The sequence below is a fragment of the Pleuronectes platessa genome, chromosome 20 (genome assembly GCF_947347685.1).
Source record: "Pleuronectes platessa chromosome 20, fPlePla1.1, whole genome shotgun sequence".
In the NCBI taxonomy this organism is placed as follows: domain Eukaryota; kingdom Metazoa; phylum Chordata; class Actinopteri; order Pleuronectiformes; family Pleuronectidae; genus Pleuronectes; species Pleuronectes platessa.
In genome coordinates, this window is record NC_070645.1 from 10,503,295 (window position 1) to 10,519,263 (window position 15,969).

Here is a 15,969-nt window from a genome sequence, read left to right on the forward strand (position 1 = left end):
ATGTTTAAAGTTTAACTATTAGTCACTTCTATTGTATTGGTTTTGGCTGCAACACTGTTTAACCCCTGAAGCCCCAAAAGTGTTTTATGAACTCAAACACTTTCACCCACTCCTCCATCGGCACAGTGGTGATCAGATAATGAGTGAATTATGTTTTATTTTTGAGTGAACTTTCCCTTTAACTATGCAGGTATCACTTTCCATACATGCAATTTCAATTTCATACACGTGCAATACTGTTTATATTTCTGTTTACATTGCACATTTTTTAATTTTTACACTTCCTTGAGCTGAAATAGTATTTTTTTACTTCTTTATTTCTATAGTTTCCTCTTTGCTGCTGTAACAGTACCTCTCCCCACAGTGGAGCTAATGAGGGGTTGTTGTGTGTTACTGTTGCACCACAGCCCGGAGACTCTGCCGCCCTCTGCTGGGGGCGTGCACCCGGGAGGAGAGGGCGCAGGTCCGGTTGTTATGGTGAAGCATTCCCCCTGAGGGCTGGAGCACAGGACAGCTGCCGACTTCAGCGTCACAGCCGCGGAGCAGCACAGGAGCCCCCCCGCTGACCGGTCCCCCTCCTCAGGTAGGACGTCTCCCCTCTGTCTTTACACAGACACTTTCCTCTCTTCTCTCTTTACTTCCCTTCATTATCCGTCACTTTGAGGCGACTTCACGTTTAATTCACCCCCCGAGCGACGCGGTGAACGAAGCTAACCTGAGGCTAAGGTAACGCTAGCGTGACCTGATATCAATGGCAGCCGAACGCGCCGCAGCTCCACAGGTGTTCTTGTCATTTTCTCCCGGCTCGGACTCGCCGGGTGGAGGATAAACAGGCCGGTGGTAACTCTCCCCTGCTCCCCGGCGAGATGACTGGAGGCAGGCGGCTTAAATGAGCATGCTCGCGGGTACCTGTCAGACCAGCCCGCCCGTGGAGCCCCGTCTGTGGACCTCTAGGCGAGTTAGCTAATCTGGTAATCCTCCGTGTGTGGGGAGCAGCTCGTGGCGCTTCCTGTTGCTGCTGCTCAAACTTTTTTTAAAGAACATTTCAACTTTTACTGCTGCAAACTGTGAATGTGAATAGATGCAGGGGAAAGAGTGTAAACTGTAAAAACACCTGTTCACGACATTATATTCCAGGCTGCAGCTCAAAGTTCATTGTCAAGGCAATTGTGTGTGCTCCAATATATAAACCTAATATTTAGCTCGATCCTGAAAGGTTGATGCACAAATTTACATAAACACCAAAATATAGAGTAAACCATGATCCCATATTCTGCCGACTTCTAAAGTTTCCACCATCAACTTCTCTGTGACAAGCTCTCAGTGAAATTTAAGTTATTCACCAGCACACATGCAGCTATTATTACAATACATTGGACAGCTTCTTATGTTTGTAATAAACTTGTTTGTTTATTCAAAAAATAATGAGACATTTTTCATTGACATGGTGCTGTCAACACGGGTCTCAACACCTCCATACGTATAATCAAACCTACCCCTGTTTTTTTGCCATGTATGACCACATGCGTCAATAACACATGTTGCAAAACCCACTCATGACAATGTTCTCCTGTCCACCTCCAGTTGGTTTCTTCCACAGGGCTGAAGCCAGCAATCAAACAGTAAATCAGGCCTCTGTCGTCCACAAGCAATTCAAAAAGTCACCTTTAGACCTCTCTCTGCTCACCATGTTACACCAGTACTTAGATCAAAATTCTCACGCTTGCAGGTAGAACACTGCACCATCAAGTGCTGACAGATCTGACCTATTTAATGGACTCTTTATTTTAGTTTTATCAACCTGAACCAGTGTCTTGGTGGCTTTATGTTAAAGTAGCAGTTGAGTGGGTGAGTGATGTCTTGTGAATTGAGTTCAGAGATGTGGATGTGGTTAGACACGTGCTGCATGCCCCAGTTTTCTAGGGGGGCGTTTGTTAGTTCAGGGAAAGAACAATTATTGTAGATTTGGTCTGTTTTGGTGTCTGATAATATCCACAGAGGATATATAGTGAATATTCTTATTCCACCAACTATCTCACACCAACGCTGTCTACATTGTGGACTTATTTATGTATTTGTCATTTATACTTGTCAAGCCAGACTTGCTGGTTTCGCTCACCCATATTGACTCATGTGGTCAAAATACATCTTCAAAAGAATTTCCAAAGTATGTTCCTGTTTCACAATATAGACTAAGATTAGCTTGTAGGCTCCTTGATACTTGACATGACACTGACACACACAATCACACGCAAACACACTCAACAGGAAAGATTTTAACTGAGCACTTTACCAAGTTCTTTAGAAAGACAAAAACTTAAACCCATTGTGTCACTTTGGGTACTCAATCTGAACAAATTTCTCAATTGTCCCAATATAGTTTTTCATGATAGTTATTCAAAGGTTCCTTGTTGCATAGATTTGCTTTCTGTTATATTCCTTCCCCATGTGCCTACACCCCCACTTGTTCCTGTCTTTTCTAACCAAGGCACCATGACTGTATGTGTAAATGTGAGAGATTCTGCAGGTGGATGTCACATACACCATCTTCTCCTGCGAGCACCATTTAAAGATTATTTATCCCCGTCTTCTTTCTCGCCGCGTCCGAGCCTGCCTGTATGACATGGCCCTACATCCTGCTCGGGCGCATTTAGAGACGTTAAACTAGGCTGGTCTGTCTGTCTGTCTCCTCCCCATCCTTCCTCCTTCTCATATTCTCTTCTATCGCCTTCGCATTCCTTCCTCTACATTTCTTGTCCTCTCATTCCACATCCTGTCCTCCAGAAAAAGCTGCAAAATGAATATTTCTAGCCTCCATTACGCGCACACACACACACACACACACACACACACTCTGTTTTCTCATGGCCTCTTGCTCTCTCTACCCTGTGGCATTACTGAGATTTCTGAGTGATTACATGGAGCAGCTGAAACCTTTACACATGACAGGACTTAATGTGCCCACCCCCTCTCAACTAGATCCCCCTCCCTCTCTCTTATGTAGGAGACCTTCTTGTTCTGTCCTTCACTCAAGGCCTGTGTAAAATTTGTCAATTAAAAGTTAAATTCACATGACGTAAAACACGCCCATTGCATTACCCCTGAAGTACAGTTCGATGTCTTATTTTGTCCCACCAACAAATAATAAACCCATATCTGAACTCGTTCACCTCTGCTTCCCTCATTGGTTAAAGAGGGGCAGAAAAAAATGAGCATTCCAAATATTTGGCAGACAGTTTAGATGATCTGCCGTTGTTTCATATTGCAGGCGGGATCATTCTGGAATCATCGAGCTGTATTGACTCAGCATTGTTTGTGTCAGTGAACCAGCAGGTCCTGCAGGTCACATCACACGGTGCAATGGGCCAGTTCACGCACATTACAGCTGAGCACTGTCGTCCTATGATGGCGAACCAATTACTGCAGGCTGTGGGTTTTCTCGTGTCCTTCATTTTTACACTAAGGTACCACCTGCCCGATGTGTTTGTGAGTGTGTGTGTGTGTGTATGTGAGTCTATAAAATCATAGTAGTCCATTCATTCCAACTGTTGAATGAAAGTTAATGTTCTTGAGCAGCTGTAGACAGCCCTTCCTGTTAGGTCAGTAGGTGGAAAAAGTATATAAATGTCATATTGATGCAGGGACACTTTTCCAAACACAAAATAGTTTGTCTTATTTCTTGTCTTAATGTGCCGTGACCTCACCTCATCTGGTCTGGAGTGCCTGTTTCCAGTTTATCAACCAGCAAATTCCCCATTTGTGCACGGTTTTAATTTTCATGAGCAAAAGTTGAGAGTAATGAATTGTGATGTTAAGTGAATCCTCCACTGATGGCAACATGGAATAAACATCTAAGTTTACGTGATGTAGTAAACAAGCCAAGTGTTCCCTCTGAGCCTATGCATGCTTACTACACTAAAGATGTTTTAAGTTGATGTGAGCTGTAAATTCACTACTTCTAAGCAGAAGGCATTCTTGGTCAGTGTCTGCATCTGTACTCCCCGTAGAAGTTTTACCCAAACAGTTAGGATGACTTGATGCCTCAATATACCTCAAGTTATAAGTTCTGCAGCTACTTCTGGGAAACAATATGTCCAGGAAGGTACACTTCACATTTACTGAAAAGATGCAGATGCTCGACTGAGTTCTTTCAGTTGACTGAGGGATCTCTGATCGCTAATTCAAATTCAAGTTTAAGTGGGCAGCGCTGCAGTTTGCATATGATTATTAGGGTAAGCTGAAACTCAGTGAGCTGCCAGCCTGTCAGACCCTTACTTGACATACATGCCTGTTCATGTGTCAAGACTTTGTCTTATCCAAATCATGGCCTTTAATTACACTGTCCAGGAGGCAACTTTCAGATTGTCACAACACTCGAGGCTCTACACCAAATATACTAAACTCAAAGGCTACAAGTTAAGAGAGAATAAAATCAAAATCAAAAAAGAACGTTGGTAATATTGGTGTAGTCTAATGGAGACGATTCTGGGTTGCAGACCATCACATCAGAATCAGTTTGGAACTAAGAAGTGTGAGGTTAATGTAAAAGTAGTATAGGCATGTTTCAGGCATGTGAAGGACGAACTAACTTTACCCGCTACTATAGTGTCTAAAAGCAGTGCATTGTTCTCTCAGTGTGGCTTTTCATCCATATGTATGCAAAGACTGCTCTGTAGGACTGTGTGGCCCTGAATGCAAATAAGGGTTTCGGTTTGGGCCTGTGATCTCGATGGGACAACATGTGTCGTTCATGTTGACTTAGAACAATCAGACACGGGAGCCGACATCACCGTGTCTCAGCCTGTGCCTCACCTTCATTCCCCCGGTACCCTGCACTGATTGGCTTGGGCGGAGATTTCAGTTGTCTGGCTTGCCTAGACCGCTGATGAGTAAACAATATCCTGTGGTCTGTGTGTGTGTCAAGTAGGCTTGGAAATCCGAGTAACTCTTGATACAATACAATGACTAAATGTTGGACAGGATAAACACGATACCTAATCTGCGATACTTAGTGTGTTGCAAGACATGCATTTTATTTATAATTAGTTATTAAATCATATTAAAACAAGGTAAAACATCTTGATTCACAGCTGAGATGGACACACAGTAAGTTGTGTGCCTGTTTGCGGGGTCCTCCCGACCATCGAGCAGACTCTGGCTCTAAATGTTCAAGATGGCGGCATATTTTAGCTTGATTTCTGGATAGTGGGAGCAAGTGGAGACGTGTCTATCTTTAGTCTATGTGCAAGATAAATCATGTGTGATGCATCACAATATCTGCGTAACTTAAGGAAAGGAAAATCAGGAAGTAGGAAGTGTATATAACAACTCTGTGCTGTTTTTCTGGAGAGGACTAACACAGTTGCATTGACAGAGAAGATTGATGTTGCATAATGTTCTTCTTTTATGTGGCTTTCGATGCTGGTTCGTGATGAAGTTACATGTAAATAAAAGAACTCCCTGTTCTTGTTTGCAAAATTGCAAACATATCAAAGACCTTATGTGCAGAAACAAAGAACAGAGCAACTGACAGTTAAGCGGCTGTATTGTAAAATGCATGGCCCAGCTGGTCTTTGTGTTGCATATGTTTGGACCCCCTTTTCATCCCTGCATTTAGCAAGAACCCTAATCTGATCTCAACCTTAACACAGCCAAATACTTTCATTCAAGAATAAATTCTTCATTTATTTAATTTGTGAACCACACAGAACTAAAGTTTATTCCACTGATCTCTCAGATTGTGCCTCGAATTATCCCGCTAATACAATAGTTAAGTCCTGCACGGATTTTCCTAGTTCTGTCAATCTTTTGACCCTTTAAAGCCCCTTCAAATACCAAGAAACACATTCGTTAACTGTGGTTACCAACTCTGTCCGAGCCTTACTTGTACCCAGAGGGTTTCAGATAGAACAAGTGATCCTGTCAACACAGACTTTGGATGACATGAACTTGTTCTTGTAGGAGGACGACAGGTTAAAGAAAGCCTCCTCATGGATCACTGGTATGTTAGACATGAAGCTAACATTCATCTTCCATTGCGTCTCAATCCTTTGCCTGTTCCCGTTTGTTATTTTTGTATGAATGATCCGTGTGGTAGCTAGTCCTTGAGGGAGTGTTGGGTTATTACCTCAATCTAAGGAAATCCTCACATTGTCGCTTGTGACAAAGGGTGAGAGGTTAGGTATCCTAAAAATATCACAGTGACATAAAGGAACGAACTGAGCGTTGCGTGACTTCTCCAAGATTTTAGTGTGTCAAGTAAGAGGCCTCATGCTGTGTGTGCCTGGTAGGTCATGCTGTTTACATATAGCCTTCTTCTCTTGATATTTAGAACACAGTTCATCATTATTATTAATCCTTATCTACCCACCTACCAGAACTGTTATTCTACTGTTATGTCACATTTTTGAAAAATATTTGGTCTAAAAATGTACCTAATCTCTTTTGTATATACAGTGAGATTATTGTGATTGCCTCTTTTGGACTGCCCTTTTTTGAAATAAACAAAATAAAGTTGAAACTTTGCAATGATTCTTGGAAGAACTCATGAAATATTACGCCTAAAACATATTAAAAAACCTGTTACTTTACTTCTTGGAGATGAAAACTCAAGAGGAAGCCCATAACTGCTCCCTGGTTAGCATGATCCACTCTACATCCGTGAAGCATCTAATCAGCTGATTTATGCTGAGCTGTGAACCCATCGAGTTGCCGTGGCCCTGTGGCCCAGGACTACCGTCTTGTCAGTCACTCTCTCTATCTCACTGAGTGCCTCTAGTTGACCTTCCTCTCAGCGCTCACAGGCCCAGACCTAAATAATAAATGAGTTGCCTAGAAAGAGCCGAGTGTGTGTGTGTGAGCCACATAACTTGGCTGGGAAGTTAACGAAAGCTAATGAGAGTGATCTTTGTGACAAAGGTCGCTACCTGCTTTGAAACATGCCACATGGTCACAATTTAAGGGCTTTCTCCACAACATTGTCAATATCTGCTTTTCCTCGCGTTTGTACCAATTGCAGCTAGTGTGCGTCGTGCTGCAAGGTGTGTCAATCATTAATGAAAAGCCTCCTACCATCTCAAGTTTCCTTTGGGAGAGGAGTGGGAGAGGAGGGAGCTGGGGGAAGGAGCTCAAGGGTTAAAGATAAGATTAGGAGAGCACCGTGAGGAGCGCCTACATTATACTGTAACACAGCACTCGCATTTCCCCCTCCTGATGTTTCTTCTTCTTCTCTTTCACAGTCGCAGAAAGAAACAGTTTCATCGAGCAACGAGTCACTGAAGCAACCACACCCAACTTTCATATTTTGAAGGCCTTCCAAAAAGCCAGCGGCAAGTCTCCACTCGGCACCAGGAGATATTTAAATGCAGCTACCCACAATCCCCTGAAGTAACAACCTTGTTCGAATCTCATTATGTCCCTTTTCATTGTCTATACTTAAACTCGCAGCCCTGGATCTTCCTACCTTGTTGAGTTATCGTTTAAAGCGACCGTATTTTCACTATGGATTGTTATAGACCTGCTGCTCATCTGGACACAAGTGTTGGACGCAATTGGGACCACGATGAATGTGAAGCTAAATTGCATCATCCAACCTGGAGAGTAGTTTGACCCTTTGCCTTTCGAGCACCACTTGTCATCCTCTGTTTCTCTTGTCCCCAGTGGATCGTTGGCCAAGTTACCCACAGTTGACATGGATGGGAGGACTGACAGTTCGTCACAGACCACAGCTCGGATGCTTGTGTTTTGGACGCCTCTCTCTCACGTTTTTTCTTCAGCAATATAAAAATCATTTGGAGAAGATGGGAAAGAGACACTTGTAAAGTCATGGAGATATCTGTGACCTGATGATGCAAAATAAGTTGATTTGATCCTTCATTTGTCAGACTGGGCTTCCTTGTATTTCTTTTTTTAATGAAAGGATATTTTCACAGCATCCTTTTTTGCTGTCTCACAGACGAAGGCCTGTGTGGCCTGACAGTCGGGCCTCTTTAAGGGCCCCAAAGGAGGCATATGAGAAATTTTGGAACCTGAAAACTTTGATCTGATATCCTTGTGGATTAAGACAAACAAACAGGAGTAGGCACCGTGACCGTTTGTCGTGTTGTGGTGGCATGGCAACAGATCACGGCGAGCTGCTCGCTGAAATGGCCACGGTTGGGCGTCTGAGTGCCACCGAACGCCTGAAACACGCCCAGAAGCGGCGCACTCAGCAGCTGAAGACTTGGATGCAGATGGAGAAGGATTCAGTGCGAGGGTCGAGGGCCAAGGCAGATAAGAAGAAGGCACGCACCATCAAAGTGACGTTCCCCAACACCGTCACCCTTCTAGATGCAGCTGCACGCAATGACGTGGAGGAAGGTGGGTAGAAAAACTCAACCTGACAAGCATGAACATTTTATGGAAGTCAAGACAGGATAATGAGTGAATTCAGACTATTCCATATTTATCCAACCCAGGGCCCTCTCATCTGGATATCTCATTTTATTGTTTTATTGACTTGCCGATGTCCTTTTTCTGAGATATGAGCATGTATCACATGGTGACCTTGTGTTCTGTACAACCCACAATTAAAAGGAAGGGATTCATGTATTATTCACTTTTGACACGTCATACTTAAATTCTAAAAGGCCAGGAATTTCCTTTTCAGTGGTTTTATTCAGCCACTGGATTAAGGCTTATTACAGTGGAAAACCTTATAGTTATTCTCCACAGACAGACCACAAGCTCATTAACTTGGTGTCATCTGTTATAACTACTAGAGCAGACAGATATGTGCCAAGTGTTGCAACATTTATATGTAAAGGACTCTGCCCAGGTGGTCTGTCATAAATTTGTGTGATTGTGGTTGTGCTTCTTCTAGTGAGGGAGCTGCTCAACAGTGGCATCAGCCCAGATCTGGTCAACGAGGATGGACTGACAGCCCTTCATCAGGTACAAGCACACAGAGCGCACACACACACACACACACACACACACACACACACACACACACACACACACACACTCAAATTCCAGCTTTGGTAATGCCTCAGATACTGCCTAGAATGTGGGGTCGGCCATCGCCGAGCACACAAATCTATGTACTGATCCGATACTTTACATCTTTCAAGTATATTATTTTCCCTCGGATAAAACTGCAATTTTCTTTTCCCTGACATCTCTTCTTTGCCACTCTGAAAGAGCAATTGCACTTTACTGCCACTGGCAAGTACTGTTGCTGGAGCAGCGAAGAAGAAGTGGCTTCTGGGGAAAGAAATTCATTCATTTCATGGAAATTGTTTCAGTAGTTTTTGAACAATCCTGCTGGAGGATGTAATTCATGATATAAAAAGTATTCTCAAACTCATCTGTTAATAATCTCACTTCAGATCTAGAAGCAGATTTGGTTATTATAATCAAATGACTTCCTTCCTCCCTCCTACATCTTCAAAACAAACTCCTCTCTTAAACCACAAACTGAACATACACCACTTCAGTCATTTTTCCCTTTTAAGTCGCTTCATGCTCAGGTACCCACTCCCATGTGTTCATCGCCTTATACCAACATAGCCTTGCAATCTCCATTATGATGTTTCCTGCACATTTTTACACTTTGTGACTCCTTTTAACATGTCAGGTCACCTTTTGTGCAGCATGTGTGTTTATGTTGTATGCGGTCACTGCTTTGTGCTCAATAAATACTGTTTGCCATTATATTGTTAGAACCATAACTTTTTCTTCAGCCAGTTTACATTAACTCACTGATTCACTCCCTCCATTTTAGATTGAGGGCCAGAGGTTGCAAGAGCGACGGTTACAGTCACATTTAGAGGGAAACCAAAACATTCATGCATTTGGGACTTTGAAACACACAAACTAAAAATACACTGCAACCTTTGTTGCTTAGATCGCTACTTTCTCTATGTTTCTCTTTCTAAGTTGACACGTACACATGCACCTACAGACTCATGAAAGCACAGAGAAGTCTTTATGGAAGCAGTTGGCTCTACTCTTCCCTTGGAAAGCCTGGTGTTTACACAGCAAAGAGCTAGACCATGTATGCTAATGTTTTCACTGTATTAGCTGGTGTAAATAATGATGCATAGATTTCCATACTCATTGCGTTTCTTTGCTTACAGTACATGTTCTCCATGTTTTTCATTTCTTGTTTTGTCTTCTGTCTGTGCTGCCGTTTGCGTCTAGTGTAGATACATTTTCATCTGCCCTTTCTCCTCAGTGCTGCATTGATGACTTTGTGGAGATAGTGCAATGCCTGCTGGATGCTGGTGGCTGTGTGAATGCCTGCGACAGTGAGTTGTGGACACCGCTGCACGCTGCTGCCACCTGTGGACACACTGGTCTGGTGCAGCTCCTGATCCAGGCGTGAGTTCGGCCCTGAATGTCATAACTCTGTGTTAAAAGTAGCATGACAAAATTCATAAGCGGATACAACTGTGTTTCGACAAGCATTGTATACTCCTTCCCTTCATGGATGTTGTTTTCTAGACCCTTTCCTCCTAAGTGAGCCGACTGCTGGGCTGGTGCTAGAGCTGTTCAACTTTTAAACCTTTTAAAAAACACTTTGCTTTTCAATGGGCTAGAACCACATCATAATGACACTATATATGTTACAGACACACAGCGACACACACACTCTCACACACACACACACACCTTGTCAATGGATACACATAAAAACAGAACGGAGAAGTCAGACCCGGTTACAAGTGGTTGTGGTTAGTCTTGTTGGTAATGATCCCGCCCCCAGCCTCTCAAGTAGGCGGTTCCTACCATCAATGACTCAGTGCCACTCTGGAACCAGTTTTTCTTGCCAAGACCCAGTTCTTAAGCTGTCATAACACAAAGAACTGGTTTCAGATTAAGCATTAGCTCCAAACTGGCCCTGGAACTGCCTTGGTGGAAAGGCCCTTCTTGACCAGAGTATCTTGTTTACATAAACAATGCAAATGTGGCTGCAGCTTCAATTTCAGAACACTTTGCAAGTGAATGAATCATCATGAGTGGCTTTGTACACAAGGCCATGTCCCTGTGTGGTTATTAATACCAATCTTTTTGGATGTTTGTGTATGCATACTTCTAGTGGGGCTGACCTGCTGGCTGTCAATGCAGACGGCAACATGCCCTATGACCTCTGTGAGGACGAGGCCACCCTCGAGCTGCTGGAGACGGTTATGGCTGAACAGGGTCAGTAAGCTGATGGTGGGATTATGATTGTCAGAAGATGCATGTGAACATCTTTGCAGACTGTGCAAGAAAAGGTGTTATGTGAAACTGTAGGTAGAAATGTGCTACTATTTCCACCAAAAAAAAACAGGACATAAGCAGCAGCTTTCTTAAGAAAGTGTGAAACCCCTTTGAATACGCAGACGTAACAGACGATAACCCTGCAATCGACCACTACCAAACATATCCCCCAAAAAAGAGAAGTTTGAGTGGTTCTTTCTCCAGCATAGACAGTTTCCTGCACAATAAGGTGCTGATGTGCCAAAAGATTATGTATTTCGTTCCAAAACCTAAACCAAAGTTTGACTTAACAAGATGCTCTACATTTCTCATTTTTACACAGGCGACAGACTGATCCTTTGATATTCACCCTTTAAAATGACACAGCCTCAAATTATGACTTTACTCTCAATATATGATTTTTTTTACATTTAAATCACATAATTGATCCAAATTGAAACAAATATTTTCACTGTCTAAATGTTAGCTATTTGCTCACTTGTACTCTCTGTGTGTGTGCATAGGAATAACTCAGGACCGTATAGATGAATGCAGAGGAGCTAAGGAGGCGGCCATGCTAGCCGACATTCGGGCTCTGCTTCAGAGCAAAGCAGACTTAAACGCTCAGGACAATAATGGAGCTGGACTGGTGAGACACAGGAGCACGTGCAGATGAAGAAATTTAAGCTGCCTACACAGAGTGGTGCAAAGCAGATTTACCAGCTCAGGGATTTTAACTTTGTGTGGTTTCAGCATGTATTCACTGTTGTAGAGAAATGTTGAATAATGCTGATAATTACGCAATGACAGGCAACAGAACCGTTGTAATGCTCCGATAATACCAGATAACATTCAGTTACATTCAGCCAAGAAAACTCAACTCTGGATATTCAAATTAGAAGTTTGCAGATAACTTGTATTTTGTTTAGCTTTTTCATTTGGCTAGAGTTGGTCAACATACCATTTGAATATTGTGCATGTCTCCCAGCTTCATATAGCTTCTGCTAATGGCTACGCATCAGTGGCAGAGCTGTTGCTGGACAACAGGGCTGAGGTGGAGTTGAAGGACGCTGATGGCTGGACACCGCTACATGCTGCCTCCTGCTGGGGACAAGTAAGTGCTGCAGACAAAGCAAAACAAGACTACCACTTTTCCTAACTGACCTATTTATATTATACTGTCTTTATTTATTCCATAGATCCAGATGGTGGAACTGCTGGTAGCACATGGAGCTAATCTGAACAGCAAGTCTGTCCTGGAGGAGACGCCTATGGGTAAAACCAAATAGCCTCTTTGGTTCTCATAGCAAAATAATGCAGATGATATACAATTTTTTTATGTCACAGCTAATCTAGTTAATCGCTTTTGAAAAGGAACAAATCATTCCGAGCCATTTCTTTCAATATAGGTTTACATCAGCCTCTTTCCTATAAAACTTCAATGTATGATCCTAACTGCTTCTGTTTTTCCAGATGTGTGCGTGGATGAGGAGGTGAGAGCCAGACTAATGGACCTGAAGCACAAACATGATGCCATTATGAAGAGCCAAGACCGGCAGAAGGGCACACTGCAAAGACGGGCCTCCAGTACCGGCAGCAGAGGGTGAGAGTTCACTTTAAAGAGACCTCCAAAGAACTGCAGGGGCCCAAATGCCATAAGATAAAGTTTGAGAAATGTTGTGCTTTACTTTTCCCTTCTCTTTGTTTGTCTCCATAGTAAGGTGGTGCGTCGTGTCAGTGTGAACGAGCGTTCAAGTCTGTACCGACGAGAGCATCACAAAGAGGCCATGGTGTGGCAGGAGCGCGGTCGACAGCCTGATCCACAGGATGACGATGAGGACAGACAGACGAACAATGAGCTGCACCAACACGCCAACACCGTGAGGGAGCTCAGTCCTTTATAAGAAAATGCATCTACGTATTAGTGGATTTTTTCCATCACATTTTCAAATAGTTTAATCTGATTTAACAACGGTTTTGTTGAATGTTCTTGTGTTTCAGGCTGCTGGTTCTACAGCGACATCCCGATTAGAGGAACTGGAAGCTGCAGACATGAAAATAGTGTCCAGCCTTGGTAATGGAGGGACATCTGTTTCCCTGGCTGCCTCTGTGCCTGGAGAGCTGTGGAGCGGTGGAGGTCGCATGGAGCGCAGCGCCTCCTACCAACTCAGCCCTGTATCTGCATCTGGAGCGGGGTCCGGGCCTGTAGAGGGCGAGGGGGCAGACAATATGAATCGAGAGAAGTCGCACCAAACTCTGGCTGACCTCAAACGCCAGCGGGCAGCCGCCAAGCTCAATAAATACCCTGCACCTCAGCCACCACTGCCTCCTTCCTTAGAGGAGGAGCCTTCATTGGAAGCGGGCGAGGTTACAACCGCTGAGGCCGATCCCGAGCTCCAAGAGACGCCCAGTCCAGAGCAGCCGGCTTCCCCAAGCCAGGTGTATTTCACCCCAGCCAGTGGAGATCCTCCATTACTGAAACTTCGAGCCCCCGAGGAGGACCAGTCTAACAACAAGGAGCCCTGCTGTGGACTCATGTAGACTCACTCAGACATTAACGCACACTGCCTGCAGAAGAGCTCGGGCTGTCGCACAAAGTGGCAAAAACATTTCGAAACAACACGTTTGTAAATGAATCACTTAAGACTGAAAGTTAAGGCCACGTGCCAGTGAGGGCTCCGTTCATTTCAGATTACTCAAGTGCAATCCACAGAATGTGCTCTCTTTGCTTATATTTTTCAATCATTATGATTCATCTACACTTTATGCTCAAGATCCCTGATGCTCCCTCTTGATTATAGGCACCACATAGACTGTTTATAGAGATGGAGTCTGCGAGGTAGCAATCGTGGTGTGAAGCCGCGATTGCTACCAATACATCCAATACATGTGCTCGCTATCTTAACTGTCAATCAAGACATTTGACCAATCTATAACATCAAATAACAAATTAATACCAAACTTACTGAATTATGAGCACTTGGACATACATCAGTGTGATTATAACTACCTGAAAACATTTGGAGAAAACTTTTTTGACATTTACTAGTTTGATCCATGCCCCATCCAATTAAATGGAGGAGGCGGGGTTTATGAGCTATACTGCCGCCAGCCACTGGCAATCAAGTGGAGCTGTCATGTCGTCCATCTTCATTACACAGTCTGAGTGATCTGATGGACTCGCTTGGACGACAAAGGTTTCTTGTTGCAGTCACAAAGCAAAGCAAAGAATCACACAAGGAGACTCTATGTTTTTTATGAGAAAAACTATTCACACATATTTAATATTCTGTTAGATTGACCTCATCAGATATAAAATACTTTTGTTCTGTCCTTTCTGCTTTGGATATAAAAAACAGTCCGACATAACTGTTATTCATAAAAGCCTGTTAATCAGCAGAGCAAAGCAAAACTACTCTCAGTGAGAAACTGAAGAATAATTCCTCTACTTATTTACTATATATCTTTTGCCTTATTTTGATAATCAGATAATAATTATTTCCAGTGGCCCTTTTCTATTCTCGTGTTATAATTTTGTTTACATTTCACCTTGTTGAATTTCACTTATAAATGTTGCTATAACTAGATATACCTGCAGGTGGCAGTGGTTCTCATGGTTTGTGCTATATCTATGGTTCTGATGTTGTCAATTGTTGGCTCCATCTATTTCTCATGAACACGCGCATAGCAAAAACCCAGAGTTCACTGAGGTGGTTGATGACCAGCGTCATGTTAGACGTCTGATGTTCGGCTCAGTGAAGCAAGATAACTGAGATATCCTGGGTATGTTGAACGTGCTTTGTGGTACAGGCCTCGGATGTTCTTACCTGTAAAACTCTTACAACATCATAACATTAATACAACACGTGAATCCACACAGTCCAGGTCGAGATGACCCACCAAGGAAATGTCCCATCATTCCCTGCCAAAAATGAGAGTCACAAAGCTTCACATAATCAAAACAGGAAGTGTACAACATTTACCCACATGGTTGGGGGATTGTTTTCTCACTATGGTTTCATTAACTTCTCTTAAGCTCCATTTACGCAACTGTTCTCTTGCTTGATTATTTTCTGGGACTGAAAATGTTCTGAATACTTTTATCATCTTTCCAATGCACAAAAAAGCCCAAATTTCAATATGTGTTCTTGTGCAATTTATAAATGATATGCTCTCTCTTTATATTTCTATTTTTCTAGCCTCTGAATGGAATCACATTATTTATTCTATCTGATACTGAATGTTGCTCACAGTGTACAGTTATTGTACCATTTTATAAAAGATGAATATATAAAGATTTAGACTGAGGGCAAGATATTTTTGTGCTAACAGACGTATTGAAGAGATGGAAAATATGAGAATTTTTCGAAAGTTGATGTCTTAAATTTTGATAACACTGTAGGTTTGCAGTTCTTGCACAAAGTCGCACGTGTAAATTTGGTGATTGGTGAAATTAAGACAATCTGATGAACTGTCAGTGCAATTTCTGTATTGCATTTCAATTTTGTTTGTGATTTATAAAAACAAATGTTTTCACATGTGATTCTTGTAGAATTCTTTTTTTTCTAAACCCAAGCAGTATCATATCATGCATCTGAACATTATGTCTAGTTTTTGTTTAAAGGGAGGAAATCATGAGGAACATGTTCACAAAAGATACGTTTTTATAGATTGTGTCTCATAAATGTAGATTTACTGGATGATGGAAGAGTAGACTGTACATTTTATACACAGTCTTGGTGATCT

General features: G+C 42.7%; 1 protein-coding gene across 1 annotated transcript; it reads left to right on the plus strand.

Moving 5' to 3' along the window:
• Positions 1 to 444: 444 nt before the first annotated feature.
• ppp1r16a (protein phosphatase 1, regulatory subunit 16A) lies at positions 445 to 15,764 on the plus strand. Its single transcript, XM_053412782.1, has 11 exons — positions 445 to 583; positions 7,239 to 8,358; positions 8,861 to 8,931; positions 10,217 to 10,362; positions 11,081 to 11,184; positions 11,748 to 11,872; positions 12,212 to 12,337; positions 12,423 to 12,498; positions 12,697 to 12,826; positions 12,941 to 13,103; positions 13,225 to 15,764. Exons 2-11 carry the CDS (start codon positions 8,112 to 8,114, stop codon positions 13,762 to 13,764), a joined length of 1,728 nt encoding a protein of 575 aa, XP_053268757.1. The 5' UTR covers positions 445 to 583; positions 7,239 to 8,111; the 3' UTR covers positions 13,765 to 15,764.
• The last annotated feature ends 205 nt before the right edge of the window (positions 15,765 to 15,969 follow it).